Raw genomic sequence first — 21,516 nt, 5'->3', positions numbered from 1 at the left:
ATTTAGTCTTATTAATTGATACATTAGGTATCATTTGCACCTTTTTACAAAGGTGTGTTTGAACTAAGAATCCCTCAGGATGTTTCCCTCAGGTGTAGATCTGCTGAATATGCAAATGGTTCCATAACTTCATTCCTTATCTTCTCTCTACTGCGTTAAGCTTTAACCCTTTCCTATACCAACTGTATGCGTGTGTGTGTGTGTGTGTGTGTATGTTAGACCAGTTTAAGTGTTTATATAGTTAATAAAGTCTTACTTGTATCACACTTGACGTTGTTCATTGTTTGCTCATAACTGGAGTCACTTAATCATGCAGATTTATGCTACAAGCTCTGTGTAGAGTTGTACAGTAAGAAAGTTATTTCCTTTAACCAGGAAGTTAACGTTCTTAGAATTGACAGACAGTTGACCCTGAGAGGTCAGCTAAATATCTACAGCGGATCTAAATATTTATAATTATAACTAGTTATGATTAATTATTCATATTTCCCCATGAGCTGAGTCGCTACAGTGATTAGTTATGTAACATTGTGAATTATAAACCTTAGCAACTGTATTTACTTTTTGCCCATAGGCTCAGCATTTAGAATTTATTCATCTTATTTTTCAAATTAAAAATATTGGCTTCCAGTCTCATCTGCTTCCAGCTATTTTTAGCTGTAAGCAGCATGTTTTGCTTGTCACGGTTGTGTCAGGAAGAAGGTGGCGAAGGAGACAGCTGGTGCAAACCAAACTCACAGTTTAATAACAAAAGGGCAGAAGGATGATGGGGAAAACACAACATGGTATAACTGTGACCGGACAACCAAAGACTGAACTGACTGGGGCTTAAATACAAGACAAACAAGGGAAATTAACTAGACACAGGTGATACAGGTTAACTAATAATTAAACAATGAGCAAAGGAACTAATGAAGACAGGAACATGACCAAATAAGGAAAAACAGGAACCAAACAGGAAACACAATGAAAACTAAGATAAAACAAACTGAACATTACTCCCCCCTCCCGAAATGTGCGTCCCGCGCCATAACAATTTCACTGGGGAGGGCGCCCTGGAGGCTGGTGCAGGACGGGGATAAGGAACGCCTCCAGGATCAGGCAGTTCAGGAGGCCATGGCGGAGCAGGCAGCTCGGGAGGCCATGGCAGAGTGGGCAACACTGGAGGCCATGGCGGTGCAGGCAGCTCGGGAGGCCATGGCGGAGTAGGCAACACTGGAGGCCATGGCGGTGCAGGCAGTTCAGGAGGCCCCTGCAGAGCAACCTCCGAGGCCACGGCCCCCGCCCCGGCCTCTACGGCTGGAGCCCTACTCCCCCCCCCCCCCAAAATACTTGGGGACGCTTACGGGGCTGAACTCAGGGATTGGAGGCCTCCCTGGGCTTAATGGGGGATCCAGAGCCCGTCCTGGGCTAAACGAGGAATCAGGAGCCCTCCTTGGGCTTAACTGGGGATCAGGAGCCCTCCTTGGGCTTAACTGGGGATCAGGAGCCCTCCCTGGCCGGAACTGGAGATCAGGAGCCCTACCTGGCCGGAACTGGGGATCAGGAGCCCATCCTGGTCGGAACTGGGGATCAGGAGCCCATCCTGGTCGGAACTGGGGATCAGGAGCCCATCCTGGGCTAAACGGGGAATCAGGAGCCCTCCCTGGGCTAGACTCGGGGACTGGAGCCCTCCCTGGGCTAGACTCGGGGACTGGAGCCCTACGTGGGCTAGACTCGGGGACTGGAGCCCTCCGCGGGCTAGCCTCGGGAACAGGAGCCCTCCGCGGGCTAGCCTCGGGAACAGGAGCCCTCCGCGGGCTAGCCTCAGGAACAGGAGCCCTCCGCGGGCTAGCCTCGGGAATCAGGAGCCCTCCCTGGGCTTAACTGGGGATCTGGAGCCCTCCCTGGGCTAGACTCGGGGACTGCAGCCCTCCCTGGGCTAGACTCGGGGACTGGAGCCCTCCCTGGGCTAGACTCGGGGACTGGAGCCCTACGTGGGCTAGATTCGGGGACTGGAGCCCTACGTGGGCTAGACTCGGGAACAGGAGCCCTCCGCGGGCTAGCCTCGGGAACAGGAGCCCATTCTGGGCTGGATTCAGGGACTGGGAAGCGCTTACGAGGAGCTGGCACTGGAGCGAGCTCTGGGGCTCGAGCCGACTGCCTTCTCCTCCTTAGATTCCTCTTCTGGTTCGGGGTGAAAGGCGTGGTCGGCGGGCTTGACATCGGAGCGGCCGGTGAACTTGACATCGGTGCGGCCAGTGGGCTGGAGAGAGCCTTGACCGGCGGGCTTGACTTCGGAGCGGCTGGTGGGCTTGACTTCCGAGCGGCTGGCGAGCTTGACTGCTGAGAGGCTGGCGCTCCTGGGCTGAGGACTACGGTGGAGCTTAGGAGAATTCGGGAACACCCTGGCTTCTGCAAGTGGGCGGAGCCATTTGTGAGGTATGTGGGGGTTCCCAGTGTGGGGTGAGCTGGGGAGACACGGCATGCTCCTGAGGGGGCTGGATGAGGAGACTTGAGATCTGCCTTTATTGCTTCCACTTCGCAATCTGAACAATTCAAATAAAGGATGAGATTAACTAACTCGATCAAAAGAAAATCATACGTGGGGAGATCGCAGCGGATAGTCTCATCATCCAGCCTCAACAGAAAGCAGGCACCAAGTGCAGAGTCGTGCCAGCTCACCCAGTTGGAAAGCTTGAGGAATTCCTCCACATATCCCTCCAATGTCCGACCACTTTGCCGTAGCCCACACAGCCTGTCCTCAGCCCTTGACATCATGTTTTTTGGTCCGGTCATCTGTCACGGTTGTGTCAGGAGGAGGAAGGCGAAGGAGACAGCTGTTGCAAACCAAACTCACAGTTTAATAACAAAAGGGCAGAAGGATGACGGGGAAAACACAACATGGTATAACTGTGACCGAACAACCAAAGACTGAACTGACTGGGGCTTAAATACAAGACAAACGAGGGAAATTAACTAGACACAGGTGATACAGGTTAACTAATAATTAAACAATGAGCAAAGGAACTCATGAACACAGGAACATGACCAAATAAGGAAAAACAGGAATCAAACAGGAAACACAATGAAAACTAAGATAAAACAAACTAAACATGTGACATTGCTGCTTAAACTTGCAAATTGGTGTTGTCTTACCATATTATTTTAATGTATTATCTTAATTATGAACACACTGGTTTTTAGTGCAAACAGTTTTACCATTTACTTGTTATTCTTCTCTTTATTTCCCTACAGTGGCTAATGAACCAGAAGTCTCGCACCCTCACAGAAAACGGCTTATGTCCGCGTTGAAAAATAAGGTGGTTTGCAATTATTTTCTTTTAAAAGTAGTCAACTAAAACTCAGTAGTTAGAGTATGCCACCACGCTACTCTTTTCGCTCTAATTTCTGAAATAAGTAAATAAATCTTGATTTATTTTCAGAACAGTAGGTCACAATAAAGTCGAAGGCATGGATGCTGACATTGGAGGGACAAGCTGATTTCATAACTGGTCTGGCTACCATTTTTGCCATTTCAGTTTGAAGCACAGGACCACAGCAGCCAAGCGATGATGACCCCGCTTCTTCCCCTCAAACAAGTGGTGTGTTGCAGATTCAACTTCTGTCTGTGCTGGAGAAAAGAGAGGAAGCGGTTTTTAAATGCTCTGACTGCCGGGTGTGTGTTTATACGGTGTGTGTGTGTGTGTGTGTGTGTGTGTGTGTGTGTGTGCACGCGCGTGTTGGTTCACTACTCACTGCTGTGTGTGTGCACATGGATGGGTTAAATGCAGAGCACAAATTCCAAGTATGGGACACCATACTTGGCCACACGTCACGTCCTTTCCTTTCCTTAATATCACCTTGTTCTGTCACCTTTTTGGTCTGTGCTGCAACAGCAGTGACCCACTGAAGGTGGTCACTGGGAACTGACACCTTTTTCATCCCACTTGAAAGAAACTAACAGCTTTCCTCTCTGCCTTTTTGTTTACAGGTACTTCTTGTGCATCAAACCAGAGACGGGCACAAACTCAAAGAGGAAGAGAGGACATGTCAACCAGCAAGTCTGTACACTGATCAGGAAACTCATTGACTTTGAATGGATGCCAATCTAGTTTGTAAGCAATGTTCCAACACCAGAATGGACAAACCAAACTCTGGCTTTGTGTTAAGCTAGATGTGGTCATGCAGTAAGATGATCCCTGAATATGTTTTATAGTGTGTTCAATGGAGAGAAGCATGACCGTCTGAACCTCTTTGCTGGAAAGTTTACACAGGATTTATTAAACTGCTAAATAAATGTGTAAAATTGATTGTTTTGTGTTTATTTGAATTGAACATATCGTTCCAGTGTTATAGGTTATTGATGGGTTAAAAGATTAAATTTCAAAATTACAGTATTTTATAATAAATTAACAATACATTTTAAATTAAAAGTTTTTAATTACCAATACATTTTATAGAAATTAAAAGCACATTACTGGCTACTGATTTGCATTACTATTACAGTTTACACTGTAATTCTACAGCAGAATACTGCTAATATGCAGTAATCTGATGGCATTAACTGTAACTTCACAGCTAAATACAGTAATTCTACAGGAGCATACTGCTAAATCACAGTATGGAATAACTGTGAAGTCACAGTATACAGCTGTCATTTCACAATTATTTACAGTAAAAATGATAGTCACTTACTGTGAAAGTAATGTAACTAGTTTACAGTAATTTACTGTGAATTTACGGTCAAATCTTTTACAGTGTTGGCCGTACATACATATACCATCTCTGCAAAAACATCAGCAATGTAAAAAAAAAAAACTCCTTTAGACTGGGCTTGAAATAACACATTTCCCAACCAGGACACAGCACAATGTGTTCAGCAGGTGAGCCATGCTGGCTACTGCTAACTCTCTCTACCACATGGCTTTACTTAAGGAAACCTAAAACAAAGGAAGAAAACTGCCCACACAATTCTTATTAACAGGCTCATGTCTGGCCCACACTGGGCCATCATTGGATTAATGAAGCCCAAAGCACTGGGCCTGTTTTAGGTTTGGTGTGGGCTGGCCCTAGCCCACTGTGCCTGCAAAAAGCCAGCATGGGCCCCACAAGGACATGTTTGCAGGGTAGTGACTATTTATTTGATTGCCATGCTGCCTCCTTTATGCTGTCCATTTCCTATTTCCTGTCATATGATCAGTCACATGACAGGCAGACCCAGAGTTACTTAAAGACAGACACTATAGGTCTTCAACCCTGATCCTGGGGACCCACTGTGCTGCAGAGTTCAAACACACCTGAACCAGCTAATCAAGCTCTTCAGGATCATGTGTGAAGTCACAGGCCAGGTGTGCTGAAGCAGGTTGGAAATAAACGTTGCTGGACAGTGGGTGCCCAGGAGCAGGGTTGAAGACCTATGATACACACATTTAAATAGTTAAGAGGAATAAAATGACTAAGACAATATGTAAACCTATTAAAACTCAAATTTACATAAAATCTTTATAATATATTGAGCAGGTTAAAACACGTGTCTTATGTGACAGTGTCACAATACAATGTGTAGCACTCAAATTCTACAGTATGTAATATGTAATACTCTATTACACACACAAAATGTTACATAAAGTTGGTCTGAAGCATTTTTGCGTTGTGTGGAGTAGATGGACAAAGAGGCTGGCCAATAGAAAACTATGAGTCGAGTCTCGAAATGACAAGAGCTTAGATGAGGAGCTGCGATGTGTATTTAGACAGGATTGTCTGATGTTATACAGCAAGAACCTGCATAGGGTAGTAAACAGTTACAAGTGTGCTATATAAGATCAAGTGTTAAATGTTAAATTCTTCCACTCTTGACTGCAGCGTAAGGTAAGGCAGTTACTTGCTCTGGGAAAGATCCTTCTTCATGACTGGTTGGTTCATGATTGGTTTGATTACCAAACTTGAACATTAGTGTTCCACTGAATTTGTTACGATTCAACAGCTTTTGTAAGTGTAATATAGTCCTTCGTCACAGACATACACGGCACAGATGGCAAGTTCTTCACTTATACAGTTTTTACTTTAATATGTTTGCAATTTACATTTCAACACAACTGTTCTCGAATTTCACGACTGCTGTTGGGTCACTGAAAGTAAACGGCATATGTGACTGCATTATTTTATGAGAGCTCACATCCTAGCTAAGCTCTGGTGCAACCAAATTAAGTACAGTTACTTCTTGTTCCGATTTAAGTGAGATCTTACCCATGTCAGTGCACAAGATGTGGGAAAAATATAAACACTGTGAATAAAATGTAAATGTGGATCGCTGATGAAGCTGTATTTACATGGCTGGAAAAGGTGTCACAAATATGGCCATAGTGTGAACTGTCTTGCCTTTCAATGGATTTGATGTCAGCCTGGTGCCAGATGCTGTTAAAGCGGCCCAGAGTCATAAAACTGTGCCGTGCCCCAGATCCCAGAGCACCCGGTCATGGCAGGACCACACATCAATGAACTCCCAAACAAAGCCTCCATTTAAATGACAAGATAAAATATAATGAATTCACTGAACATCACTAAGCTACAGTTCAGAAATCTATTGTGTAATCGAGATCGACAGTCTGTGTGAGGAAGACTTAAGCCCCGTGCGGACGGGATTAGTTTTCTCAACACATAGTGACTGCTATTGTGGACATCTGTAAGGTTTATCATCAGTTCATACCGCCAGGACTCTCCAATCCTGAGCCTATAGACCGTCCTGCAGAGTTCAGCTCCAACCCCGTCAAACGCACCGGAGCCAGATCATGCAGGTGTTCAGGGCACTACTGAATACAGACATTGATCTAAAGATGGGTTGGAACTGAAGTCTGCAGGAGACAGTCAGTAGAAATCACTCAGATGGGTGTGTGTCCTGCGTTTAGACTGCTGTAAAACACACACCTCTGCTGTCCTTGAACTCTCTGTGTGGAAGACCCAAACATTGTAGAGACCCCAAACTTGGCAGAATGGCTCCAAACTCCCCCACCAGTGATGTAGTTATTTTTTAATTAAGTACTTAATCAGTTTATTTATTTTGTGAAAATTAGCCACCAGGTAGCATTATAAGCTAACTTCATTTTCACCACCGACTCCAGAAACATTAAAACTACAATACAAAAAAATCCTCTGAAAGTGTCCATGAATCAAATGGCCATATGCAGTTGTTTCCACAAAAAAAACACTACAAAAATAAAAATCCAACTTGTGCTAGACTGTTTGTTTGATTGGCATGACTTTTTGTGCGTATCATTAAAAAGTTATGTTTTGTTTGATTAGTTTCATTAGTAGATACAATTCAGTGCATTTATTAGGCATTGGATATTATTAATATTCTCTGAATGCGAAGTCCAATCTTCATGAAAATGAGATGGACAGCATTTCTTACATTCCACCAGCAGAAGATGCATTAATTACATCTGAACTCAACTGTTCAGTGGAGGACAGCTGAATTACACCACATTTCAATCATAAATCTATTGTGTTCTGCTAAATTTGGAAACTGAGGTAATATTTCTTTCATTCCTCAATGTGCTTGAACACTGATTACTGCCATATGCAGTTATACAATACAATTGTTTTTGGACGTATATAACATTTATTCGTATCAGATCAATACAGAGCAGATACAAAAAAAGAAAGAAAGAAAAATAAATTGTATCTGTGCTTAGTACAATCAGTAGTGACTGTTCATCAATAGGCACCAAATACACATTTTTTCCCAATACACATGTACACAACAAAATGGATGCTGATTTCAACAAAAATACACACTTACACACAAAAGAAACATCAATAAATCAAACTTTAAATGACAATTCTCTGCCACCTTTAGAGCTAGAGCAGTCTATTGGGTCTGAGCAATAAATTAAATTAAACCAAATCAAACAGTGGGGTAAGAAAATGTCCACGGGTCTACACAGAAATGTCACTTTCAGGAAATGTTGCACTGTTTGCAGATCTGATGCTCTCACTCTTGAAAACGACTCTGTAACAGTAGGTCTTAAAAATAATATTCTGCTTCCACTGAAGAAGCTTCAGCTTTCTGGTAAAGGTGTTGCTCTTGTGACACATAAGAATATTTGACAGTTCTATTGATTTCAGTAACTTGGCTAAGCTGTAACCAGGAATCAGCACGTGTAGATGAGAGGTAGTTTGAGGTTCATACCGTACAGGTTTAAAATAGAGAAAAAAGAAAAACAACCATCTCTTGGGAAGGAAAGAGATCGGAGCACTCTAAACTAATGCTTTCCACTGCCTTACAAAGTCAGGGACGATGTGGATCAGTCATCATGGATCAGTCATCAGCTTTGTTTTAAACCAAACTAAATAAATCATACAAACTAAAGCTGACTCTAATGACTCTACATTCAGAGCGAGTGTCAGTAACATGAACACACTTCCTTATTTCGACACTTTTGCTCGTCTGGAGACAGACACGATTCAGTAATGACATATACATTATATAGAAATATACATTTTGGATTACATGACTGTAAATTAAGCCCTTTCAGTACTACCACGTGTGCTGGTGGGTTTGTGTGGCCTGTTCCAGTGTGTGTGTGCCGAGGGAAAGACTGGGCCGATCACACCTTGGAGAGCAGGCCTGACTCTGGAGCGCTGGCTTTAATGATGTTCTGGATCTCTTTGAACTTTGGGTGCTCTTTATCGGCCACGAGCTGCAGCAGAACAGACTCGCTGGTGGTAACGATGGCTCCCGCGCGTGCCAGCCGCTGAGAGAGAGCGAGAGAGAGAGAGAGAGAGAGAGTGTGAGAGAGAGAGAGAGAGTGAGAGAGAGCGAGAGAGAGAGAGAGCGAGAGAGAGAGAGAGTGAGAGAGAGAGAGAGAGAGAGAGAGCACACACACAAGTGTTAGCTTTGCAGCCCTCACTGCCCACAGACCGTAGTGCTTGAGTGGCCAAAGACTATTTGTGGAGGATACAGTGACAAAACAAATGCAATTATCTTTTAGTTTGCGTTTCGCTCTTTGCATTTTATAGCTGTATATGTATCTGTAGGTTGTATACAGGGCTTGACATTAACCTTTTTTTTTGTGCTCAGCAGCCACTGTGGCTAGTGGTTTTACAAAATGACTAGCCACTCAGTATTTTCACTGGCCACAATTTTGTTGTTGGAAATGACATTTTATATAACTAAAGTTACTGCATACTAAAATTGATTTAAATTGATTTCAAGGTCTTTTTTTGCCTATATAAAGGGCAGTTACATTTTATTAATAATTTCACTTCATCTAATAAGACACTATAGGGCTGTTACCAATCAAATGAAATCATTATGAACAAAACCGATCTTCCCCCTGCAGAAGAAACAGAAGCGGCTGAAGTGTTTAGATGCATTTACACACACACTTTAATGAAGCATTCACACTGCAAAAGTACAACAGCATAAATAATGTTACGAGCTTGCGGTTTTAAATCAGTTTTTTAATATACAAATATGAAATGTTGGGGAGAAAAATGCAAGGATAAGATACTTTTAAATATGAAAGTAAACCGCCAGTAGATCTTAATCAGTGAGTCATTGAGTCATTCATTCAAATGATTCGTTCAGACGGCTGATTCATTTAAGAATGAAGTGAGTGCCTGTCTTTATGAATCACTGAATCATTGACTCAAATGATTCATTCAGAAACGCTGAATCATTCAGTAAGGAAACAGCGCTGTGTGTCGCGCAGAGATGCGCGACTGCTCTGCTGCCATCTTTGTTTGAACTATTTTTGTTAATCAAATCGAACAAAAACAGTCAACACTGACAATACTGTACTAAAATGTAAGTCACTTAATATGAACTACTTGTTTGAACTTGTATAAAATCAATGTCAAATTTTCAATCATACTGGTTTTCAAGGAAAACTGCACTTTCTTGGTTGTGTCATGTTGCTTAACTAGGCTATATCATATATTATTATATTAATAAAAAAACTACATTTTTACCACATTATGCTTCTTCTGTGTGCAGTTGTGATCATTTGTTTTGATTTCTCCACGATCCTCAACTCAGGTCAGTTGTCCGGTCGGGCAAGTAAGATTCGGTTTCACTTATCTTGGATGTACAGTAAAGCACTTTATGGCACTTGCTCTAGAAAGGTGCTCTAGAAATAAATTATGTACTACTTGCCCTTCAGACAATCCACATTAATGTCAAGCCCTGTTCCTGTTACGACCACAGAGATTTTTACAAAACCAACATATGTAATAAAGTGCATATATCGATCAAAATGCTCCTCTCTAAAGTTACTTTTTTGCTGACTAACAGGTTAATGGACATTGAATGTCCACCCTGAGGAAAATACACAAGCTGTATTAATGACGTCTTTCGGTGGATGAAATGCTGATTGAGAGATTAGACGAGTCATGATTCATTTCAGTAAGCTTGTGCTATAACTAATAGTGAAGAGGAAGAGAAGATCGAAACTGAAGCCATCCAGCGATCTGTCACGCCACATTAAAGAGCATCAAAACCACATTTATTGTTTGAATTTTGTTATAAAACTGACAGAATCTGAAAGCTAAGACTTTGATTCACATCAAAAGTAACAAAGCACAAGGCTCATTGTGATTACTGGATGGCATCGTGTTTAGTGTAGTTTTGTTCACGCATAAACTGAAAACAGCAGACTAAGAGACCTTGGCTCATCAAAATAAAGATCACAGTCAAAACACGCCATCGCAGAAAGATTACACATCTGTTCACAGACTTTGGTGCATCACTGGAAAACAGATATTTACAAAACATAAAAGAAAGCGCTCAAATGGAACCCGACTTGTGAGCGTTCAGAGATTAATAAATGACCTTTCTTCTCATTTTGTTCAGATTTTTTAGCGGTGTCTATTGATTACACAGCAGCAGATGATGTCAAGTCAAGTCAAGTCTGCTTTATTGTCAATTCTTCCACATGTACAGCACATACACACAGAGAATTGAAATTACGTTACTCTCAGACCCTTGGTGCATACAGATAACACTAACAGTAGAACCTAAATACAGACATACAGATTAAATATAAAATACAACTATACAAATAAGGTCAAATGTAAAAAAAATATTTAAAAAAATATATATAAAGCAGCACAAGGCGCATGGCAGATAGAGTGCAAACCAGTGAAGTAGACAACAGTGCAGATATAATGATTTGTAGTGCAAAAGAGCTTATTAAGACTGATTAAAGTGACAGTGTGTGTGTGTGTATTTGGGAGGGGGGAGTGGGAGAGTCCATCAGAGGGTCAGAGTTCAGTGGGGCAAAAGAGGGGAGGGGGGGCAAGGTCGGGAGGGAGTTCAGCTTCCTGACAGCCTGATGGATGAAGCTGTCCTTCAGTCTGCTGGTCCTGGCCTGGAGACTCCGCAGTCTCCTCCCTGATGGCAGCAGACTGAAGAAGCTGTGTGTCGGGTGGGTGGGATCACCTGCAATGCAGAGGGCTTTGCGGGTGAGACGGGTGTTGTAGATGTCCTGAAGGGAGGGGAGAGAGGCACCAACGATCTTCTCAGCTGCTCTCACTATGCGTTGAAGTGTCTTGCGGCAGGACGCGTTGCAGGCGCCATACCACACAGTGATGCAGCTGGTCAGGATGCTCTCGATGGTGCCTCTGTAGAAGGTGCACATGATGGGGGCCGGGGCTCTGGCTCTTCTCAAATTGCGGAGGAAGTAGAAACGCTGCTGTGCTTTTTTGGCCAGTGCTGCGGTGTTGTTAGTCCAGGAGAGATCCTCTGTGATGTGCACACCCAGGAACTTGGTGCTGCTCACCCCACACACACACACACACACACACACACACAGCACTGAACCGAAGGCAAAGCCAGACGGCTGCTATGCGTCTCTACCCTGACAGCACACATCCATCACAGAGGAGTCTGTTTGACGTCTGCATTACATCTGCAAGACGTATTTTTTAGAGCAGGATTCCTCAATAGGCGGCCCGCGGGCCACATCTGGCCATGAGAGAAAAAAGTTTGGCCCGTGCTAATTTAAAATGTGAGTGAGTGTGTGAGAGTGTGTGTGAGAGAGAGTGAGGGAGTGTGTGAGTGAGTGAGTGAGTGAGTGTGTGAGTGTGTGTGTGTGTGTGAGAGAGTGAGTGAGTGAGTGACATCTTTGTTATGGAGTACACGTGTTGGTTCGCAGTGAGTTCACAGTGTTAATGTACAAGTTTGCTTTAATTTATTTTCAACATCTGAGGTAAAATATCTGTTGTTGCTTTCACTATGGCTATAAAGATCACGCAAAATAATATTCAAACTCACATTAGACACTTTTAACATTGAATAAAGCACATAATCATTACCTGAGATTATCACTGTCATATTTTGTATGTTGTTCCTGCCGCGACGTTGCAGAAAATAAAAAACATTTCTAAAATAGAATCCCGTGTAGCTTATCGTCACGTGTTGCTGTCACGGGAGGTTAGGACACAAACTACACGGAAAAGATATTTGTTATCGCGTCGTGGCTGGTAATAATAACACTGTAAGGTCTTGTATAGACAGGTGTGTGGCTTTCCTAATCAAGTTCAATCAGTATAATCAAACACAGCTGGACTCGAATGAAGGTGTAGAACCATCTCAAGGCTGATCAGAAGAAATGGACAGCCCCTGAGTTAAATATATGAGTGTCACAGCAAAGGGTCTGAATACTTAGGACCATGTGATATTTCAGTTTTTCTTTTTTAATAAATCTGCAAAAATGTCAACAATTCTGTGTTTTTCTGTCAATATGGGGTGCTGTGTGTACATTAATGAGGAAAAAAAATTAACTTATATGATTTTAGCAAATGGCTGCAATATAACAAAGAGTGAAAAATTTAAGGGGGTCTGAATACTTTCCGTACCCACTGAATATAGGTCAGTGGCCCTTGGCTTGGCATTGTTGTCAGAATTCGGCGAAAACTAATTGAGGAACCCTGTTTTAGGGTGTTTGCACATCTGCTATACGTCTATAGGACGATTCCTATCAGATGTCAAATAAACGTGTAAAAGATGTCTTTAAGATGTGTATGATTTAGAATGCTATCAGATGTTTGTACACAGCAGATGAAGCGATCTATAACAGACCTCCTGCAGACGTGCGTGTGCTATCTGTGTATGACCTGCAGCAACTCCAGCACATCAGGAATAATATCCAAACATACTTAATCAGAAAGATCAGCAATATTACCAGCCTCTGGCCCACACTGATGATGTCCCCGAAGTACTTGATGGCAGGTCTGAACCTCTCCTGCATGTCGCAGCAGAAGAAGACCGTGCTGGCCGGCGAGAGGTTTCCCAGCGTCGTGATCTGTGGTAAAGAAACCGGACAAGACACAGCTTAATAAATCCCTGCGCTCTCATGAGCCGTCCGAGGTCCATCAGCACTGAAACGCTTCATAAACCTTTATGCTGTAGAAAGCAATGAGATCAGTAACACGTCTAAAGCCTTCTACACACTGCACAATTTTAGCAATCGTATAAGATCACTGCAGATCACACTGTGTGGCATGGGTCTGGTAAACTCGGGTACGACACGCATGCACTCTGTACGATGATGACACCTGGTGACTCGATGCACGTTACTATACTGCCGTGCAAACGCAAAAGACCGTAACTTCGTTTTTTTGTCGAAAATTAGTTATTGACATTTTTGGGACATTCAAGACATCCTTTATCATGTGCATAAGTACCTTGAGTCAATTGCGTTGTTTTTCAGAGAAAATAATGTGTCGTCTCAACCGTAACTTCAAAAAGCCCCAGAGAAACCAATGCAGAACACTGTAGAACACCAGTTACGGCTCTTTCACTTTGTTTGGAGCACTCAAAGTGAGTTTTACAGTGTTCTGCCTTTGTTTTTTACTGTCCATTAAAGTCTGCCGCATTTTAATTACGGTGTAGACAAACTAATTAGATAGGCTAGATCACGATCTACCAAACAGCTGTAAAGACTAGATACCTTGGCAGCAATACGTAATCGAGAATAACCGTTAAAGATTTTTCTTTTCTTTTTGTAATGCAGATTATTCACCAGGCTGTCACTTTAGCTGGACGCGTGTGGCCTCGAATGCCATAGCTAGCATGATCAATCATAAACTCAGTAGCCTACTAACAGGTCGCAATTAAATCCATATCCTATCTTTTCTTGTAACCCGATAAAATCAATCCATGGCGATGAACGTCATCGGAGATGTTAAATCCACAAGTCGTTATTTAAGTTTAGGCTAGTGATGGGCAAACTTGGCCCTTCCAGGCCACTTTCCTGCAGAGATTTGATCCAACCCTGATACGACTCACCTGCCTGTAGCCTTCTAGTAGTCTTGAAGACAATGATTAGCTGGTTCAGGTGTGTTTGATTAGGGTTGGAGCTAGGGCTGAAGCGGTGAGGGAATTTCCCTTGCGGTAATTTTGAGTAGCTCAATAGCGCGGTATGCGGTATTATCGCCATACATATACATATATATATATATATATATATATATATATATAATTAGTGTGTGTATGTGTTACGATATAACTAACGAGGTCATATTCAGAAGACAATGAAACCGAAACCAAACAGCGTTGAAACAGAAGTGAAGTAAACAGAAGAGAATGACAAAATAATGGTCCACTTAACAGAACATAAACCTGACAATAAGATCGTTAGCCTATATGTATAGCAGTTAGCCTAGTTGTAATCTGATCTTCTAATCTGACTAGACAAGAGACTTTCTATTGATATTTCCACCTGCACGCGTTCTAAACGGGCTGTCAGTCAGTGCAGTTACAGTGTTGCGCCACAAGGTGGAGGAAAGGGACTGTCATTCAACTACATGCTCAGAAATGACAACCTATTTTCACAAATATATATGACTCGGCCTGGAGGACAGACGCAAGTAATCGCACAATCTCTCTCTCATTCACTGTCTGTTTAGGCTTGTTAAGTGCAAATCTACGGAGCCTCTGTACAAATCAGCATGGTACATATTATGTTATCATTACTAACTTGTTTAATATTCAGTCCACATGCATGAAGTGTAAATCGAGAAGGGCATAACCTTCCGAAAAAATAAAACACGCAAAAATCGCGGTTGCTGCGGTTCTTGCATTCCTCTGCGGTTTGCTCGTCAATAGTGCGGTATTGCGATATTGTGGTTATCACGACAGCCCTAGTTGGAGATAACCTCTGAAGGAAAGTGGCCTGGAAGGGCCAAGTTTGCCCACCCCTGGTTTAGGCTATTAATACAAGTCAATATAAAAGCAATATGCTATCTCTAGCATTCTTTTACGTTAATGAGCATAGCAAATAAATTGGTATCCACTCGCATGTTTAACTTTTAGTCTGCTTGTTACGGTCAAAAAATAAAAAATAAAAAGAATAGTCACATTACTATATGCGATAGTCCATGATCACTAGATTTTATACAGGTGTTACTATAACAATTTTGTAAATCGTGATCAGCAACCAGATATTGGTCATGTGGAAGTTACTGGCTGTTGCCTTGGTGTGACTTCTCACGTTTTGCAGACAATGCAAATGCAGAGTACATTAACTACATAATAGGGGTAAAAATCAAGTTTGAACTCACAATTTTTTAATGCAGATAATTATCCTTACTAAAACATCTAATTGTTAAATTTCCAGTGTCCTACCTATAATTAATTTGGCTGGACAAGTAAAAAACTTTAGTAATTTATCTCAGTTTCACAGTCTAGCGAGTTAAGATCTTCGTAGGGCAGTACAGAAGATTAAAACGTCATCAGCATGCGCTAGTGTTAAACGAAAACAGCATGATGAATCATACTTTGGCAGCTGTAGTTTTTATGTGTGCTGAAAAAAGTGGAAGCGGTGAAAGAGTAAGAGATAAGAGCTTGAAGTAAGCAGTTTAATGTTTAGCGCCGTGTCGTGTTGATTTCATGAGGCATTTTTATTGGCTGGTCAGTAAACGTGGGCCGTAGCAGCAAACACACTGTGAGATGATCATACTGAATTACTGACACCCTCAGAAAACGATCGAAGGCTGTGTCTGGTTGCAAGACCGCGACCACGGCCGTCTTTGAACCTCTCTCACTGTACGACACAGGAGCCACGATTGTTTCACGATGCCAATCCTTCGTCTGGGACAGCCCAGATCATCACACATGTCATATATCTTTAAAGCCGGCGCACACTACAGGATTTTTGGCTGGATTTTGCTGTCCCGGACAGATTTCCAGAGTCTGCGACAAAACCCCCGGATCGTGACCAAATCGGTGCTCGTTGTGGTTGCCCAGGCTCGTTAAGTATGAGCAGGTCAGCACAGCTCGAGCTATCACAGACGCTGCCATGTTTCAAACCAGTTTGATATTATCACCACGTGATCTTGTAATGTGCGCGACACAATGACAAGGTGGAGCTAATCCAGCCAATCACAGTGCAGATGGTATAAACGGAGAAAAGGCGATCAAATTAAACGTACAATGTCTTAGACAATGCTTTGGCAAGAGCATGTTTATTTGATGCATCAAGAAATGGCCTATAGTCGCTGTAATTTCTCACGAGAATTTATGTGAGAAAACGTATTTTGGCTGATGGTTGGGAGCGCCTCCTCACCGAATGTTTTATAGTGTGTGCACCTCGTCAGCGTTGTGTTGTGTACTATCTGTGCAGCAATGACAAGACGACGACAGATGAGAAGAAACCTCGCTGCGTAGTGTGAGAAACACAGCACCCATCATTCGTTTGTTGTGGGCAGAGCCTATCTGCTGGCAGAAAATTACCGTTTTAAAGTAGCAGTCTATGGAATAAAAGAATAATAAAAAGGTAATTTTGAGTTTGTATTTAAACTTTTTTCTCGTAAAATGTTATAGGTTTAAATAGTATTTCATGCTGTAACTGTAGGGCTAATACAATGTGTAGACCTATTGTTTAAACCAAATGTATGCTTTAAAAGTAGGGTAATCATAGCAGGTTTCATCCACAGTCTGTCCGTTTAAACGTCTGCGTTTAGCTTCAAATGGCGTCTTTGACGACAGTACTCTATAAAAATGATTTCCTTTCCCATTCTGACATCCAAAGGCACAACAATAAATGTTTTCTCCCATTCCATGGATTTGACTCGCTCCCAGTGTTTTTCTGCCAGCACAATGCAGCTGCCAAACTGCTCTATAATAATCTTGTAGTGTGTGCTAAGATTTGAGGTTAGACAATCTGTGAAGATTCTCCTTATGTGTGTGCTGCAGCCAGATTTGATCATCATAACTCCTGAGGCGGCGCAAGCAGGACTGGCTAAATATACTGTATGCTTTAGAAAATGCACATATTTCTCATTACTGTAATGCAAACAGCAACAACGCCATACATTTGTGCACAGTTTAATCAAATAATCTAAGAAAATCTTTGATTATAACATTTTCATTAACGTGATGCATTAGAGGTCGACCGATTAATCGGCACAGATAGTTGATTGGCAGAACTATCGGTTATCGGCAAAAATCAATGCCGATAGTTTTCCGGGTTGCGTCCGTGCTGGAGCGGCTGAGAAGGGTCCGCTGCCATTATACAGTACGAGAGTGGCCTCTAGAGGCGGAAATCACTAACAGCACGTGTTGTTTGTTTTGACACGTGACACTGCGCACTGCACAGAGCGGGAAACTTCAAACGTGCATTTAAATGCAGCCGACAGAAAATGCTGCCGCGGAACAGAGCGCCATTCACATAGTTTTCCATTAAATTACTTTATATTTGTCCCAGATCATTGTTAATGTACGTAATGACTGCACCCTAGGCTATGAATTATGTAATGTGCTCTTTCTGTGGCTCTAATACAGTCTTTATGCTTCACATAGAGAGCTGTAATACAGATCGCACTTTCCCTTTGCTTTGTTTTTTTTAAACACCGAATTTCAAACTCATTTATGCCACATTGTTCATTCTTGAAGCAAACTTATGTCTGTTTGGTGATTAAATAAACAGTTTCAGACCGCTGCTGGAATTGAACGTGACGCGTCTGGTGTGTGACTTCTCCGAGAACGCAGCGCTGCGCTTTTGTCCAGTGTGTGACTTGCATTTTTAATTTATTTTGATTAGATAATCATGCAGTGTTCTAAAATAGAAGCAAATAAAGTGTGAGATTTTAAAGTTTCTTTTAACATTAGTAAACTATGAAATAACTTTAATGATCAATATAATAATTCATATTAATATGTTTATTCATTTACAAAATATGGTTCAGTACTGCTACTGCTTTTTTAAAATAGTAAAGCGCTGTTTTAGTTTTCATTTACCATTGTAAGAACTATCGGTGGATTAATCGGTATCGGCCAGTGTGGTCCAGCCTAGCTATCGGTATCGGCCAGTGTGGTCCAGCCTAGCTATCGTATCGGCCAGTGTGGTGCAGCCTAGCTATCGGTATCGGCCAGTGTGGTCCAGCCTAGCTATCGGTATCAGCAAAATCCACAATTGGTCGGCCTCTAGTGTGCATATACTCAGGGCCAGATTTAGTGATTTGGGGGACCCAGGCAAAATACAGGAATGGGGCCCTATACAATTTCACACATTTACAACCTTGAGGTTCCTTTCACTGTTGCACGACTGTGTCCCATAGTTGTGTCCAATCTTTTAGATTTGTCATGTACATGTTATAAATAAAGGATTTCTTTAATGTTGTAAATCCCTTGTTCACATTTAAACAAGTTATAATAGTATTAGAGTAGGTTGGACACTAGGTGGTGCATTGGGGTAATTTTCACTATGCAATTGTCTAATTCTAAACTTTAAAATATATATTTATTTTAATTGCACATTTAAATTAAACTGAAGGAAATTATAAATGTACATGCTTAAGGATTATTTCAACCAAACATGAAGTGTGTCTGTGTGGAAAGTGCATGCTCCTTCTTGGGTCCTTCACAAAAACCAGTGAGTGCCATTTAAACAAATTAAAATAGGCCCTATATAATATGCACTGTTGCTTAGTATTACAATTATAGCTTCAGATGCATGATATCTGTAGGGCCCTATGAAATCCCTTTTATTTTTCCCAAATTAGCCGAAGTAACATTTTTTTCCAAAATCTTAAATTTTTCTGGATTCAGTTTTTTTTCGGTTTAATTTTTCTGGATGATTATATAATATTTGAACAAAAACCATGTCTAATTAATGTAAATCATGAAACTTGTTTAATTTAGCAGCAATTTAGGCCTATTAAAAGTTTAACAAATTACATTCTTAGGGCCCAGATTCTGCGCTTTTCATTTTAACTTCTGTATTCCATTTTAATGGTTTAATCAAAAACATATCTAATTAATTGAATTCATAAAAACAAATTAATTTATTAATTTGTATACAATAATAGTGCCCTATGAAATTGTAATTTTATTTACTTCTTTTTTAGAAATTCTGTGTTGTGTATTTTCATTTTTCTGGTAATCAAATGAAGGCGAAAACATTAATCTATCTTTTATTCCAATGAAAATTAAACAAACCCTTTCATTTGTGTACAGTCAAAATGCTCCACAGCAGAAGTTTACTGTGTAACGAGCAATGTCACGGAGTTCGTCAAATATTGAATGAACAAATCAAATGCACTGCACTACACTTCAATCGAGCCGCGGTATGGACTAGTGCATGTGAATATTAAACGGCAAAAACACTCTAGCTCCTCCAGACTGCTCGTTCATCCGCGCTACAGTACAGTACAGTACAGTACAGTACAGGCGTGTTTATGAACAGATTCCGTCCGTGTTCCGCATCGCTCTGCTTCAGCTGAGCACCGCAGCAGCCTCTGGCGCGGCCGCACTGAACGCGCTGCTCGCATATACAAAGCATTTTAGGGGGCCCTTGGCTTCTGGGGGCCCAAGGCGGTGGCCTACCTTTGCTAATGGTTAAGTCCGCCTCTGCTTATACTGCCTACAACAAGCTGTGAATGCGAGTGAAGCGTCTTCAGTGCATGTGTTTAGAGAACGCAAACTCAGTGTTTCAGTGAAGCTCAGAGAGCACGACACGAGCTTACAGGCGTCTGCAGAGGCACGAGTCTCAGCCGACACCTGCCCGACACCCTGAAGCCCCGCGGCAGGTCCGTGTACTGGCCCCAGTCCTCCGAGAAGCACTGCAGCACCAGCCTGCGCTCCGCGTCCACCTGAGGCCCGTACATGCACAGAAACTTCTGCATGAGCACCTCCGATCCAGAGCCCAGGGGCACAGCCGAGGGCCGCGCCAGCCCCGAGAAGCAGAGCAAGACCGGCACCAGCTTGCTGCTGCTCTGCGCGTCCGCCATGATGCGCTCCTGCGTGGCGTCCAGCCGCTGACGTCCGACTCGTTCAGGAGAATCGGTTCAGGAGAATCGGTTCAGGAGGAGGAGCCGAACACGCGGCGCCGCTGCAGCATCGTGTGTAAGAACAGAGAAAGCAACAACAAGAAAGACATTGATTATAAATAGACCATGACTGCATAACAGCAAAAGTAGGTGGCGATATGCACATATAACACGCCGAAAACAGAAGAGGAAGGAGAATCGGTTCAGTCTCGAAGCGATCTGAATCGAGCTGGCTGTTTGGCCTAATTGAACGAACAAAACAGACATGTTAGGCTACTTGTATACAAAGACAATATCTGCTTGTGTTTGCACCATTCGTCTTCTCGTGTCTCTGTAGTGGCAGTGTTTGAGCAAACATGTAATGTGGCAGCAGCACGTACACATCCAAACACAGTGTTGGGTCGTTCTTGAACGAATCTTTAATGTGACTCGGGAAGAACGAGTCGTCTCGGGGAGTGATTCGTTCAGGCGTCTTCTTCTTCGGTTTTATGGCGGGTAGCACCCATGTTAAGGTGCATTATCGCCACCTACTGTATTGGAGTGTGGACCAGCGTTTACCCTTTCATAACGAGAGAATAATAATAAATAAATAAATACATTTACTTCTTTACCTCAAGAAGATTTTCCCACTAAATTCTCTTAATCAGCTCTGTTCTCTGAAGATACAAAAATAAGCTTTCTAGTCCATAAGTAAATATATGTTTAAGCTTTAGGTTATCCACTCCCATCTTTCTAAGTTCATCTTCATTCGTTCATTAGTGTACTTGACAAACACAAATAACATGTTCTACTGATTCCTCCATTCCACACTGCTCACATAATCCTGCTGGATGTTTATTTATTATTGTTAAGCTTTTATTCAGCATAGTATGCCCAACTCTTAATCTTGTTAAAATATTTTCCTTTTTGGTGCTTCTTTTAGTTATTCTCACGACTTCTACTTCTCGCTGTATTTCATAAAGTTGACGTCCTGTATTTCCTGTATCCCATTTATGTTGCCACTCCTTAGTGGTATATGCTTTAATTACTGCTTTTGCTTCATATTTACTAAGTGAGATGCTCATGATATCCTCATTTTCCAAAGCCTGTTTTGCTAATCCATCAACCTTTTCATCACCCTTTATCCCCCTATGAGCTGGTATCCACATAAATATTATCATGATGTTCATATTCTTAAATCTATACAGATTTTCATATATCTCATTTACTATATCCTGTCTACTATGAGATGTGAATGATTGCAATGACTTTAATGCCGAACAT

At 42.0% G+C, this 21,516-nt stretch overlaps 1 protein-coding gene across 1 annotated transcript; it reads right to left on the bottom strand.

Annotated features, from left to right (window-relative positions):
• Window positions 1-7,580: 7,580 nt before the first annotated feature.
• Window positions 7,581-20,315, bottom strand: LOC107567995 (isochorismatase domain-containing protein 1-like). Its single transcript, XM_016253829.1, has 4 exons — window positions 19,951-20,315; window positions 13,064-13,286; window positions 10,991-10,998; window positions 7,581-8,735 (listed from the first exon to the last, which is right to left on the bottom strand). The coding sequence occupies exons 1-4, from the start codon at window positions 20,212-20,214 to the stop codon at window positions 8,589-8,591; spliced, it is 642 nt and encodes a 213-aa protein (XP_016109315.1). The 5' UTR covers window positions 20,215-20,315; the 3' UTR covers window positions 7,581-8,588.
• Between the last annotated feature and the right edge of the window lie 1,201 nt (window positions 20,316-21,516).

The sequence above is a fragment of the Sinocyclocheilus grahami genome, unplaced genomic scaffold (assembly GCF_001515645.1).
Source record: "Sinocyclocheilus grahami isolate Dianchi unplaced genomic scaffold, SAMN03320097.WGS_v1.1 scaffold1205.1, whole genome shotgun sequence".
NCBI lineage: Eukaryota > Metazoa > Chordata > Actinopteri > Cypriniformes > Cyprinidae > Sinocyclocheilus > Sinocyclocheilus grahami.
The sequence above is the reverse complement of the archived record's forward strand: the minus strand, read 5'-3'. Positions and strand labels throughout refer to the sequence as shown.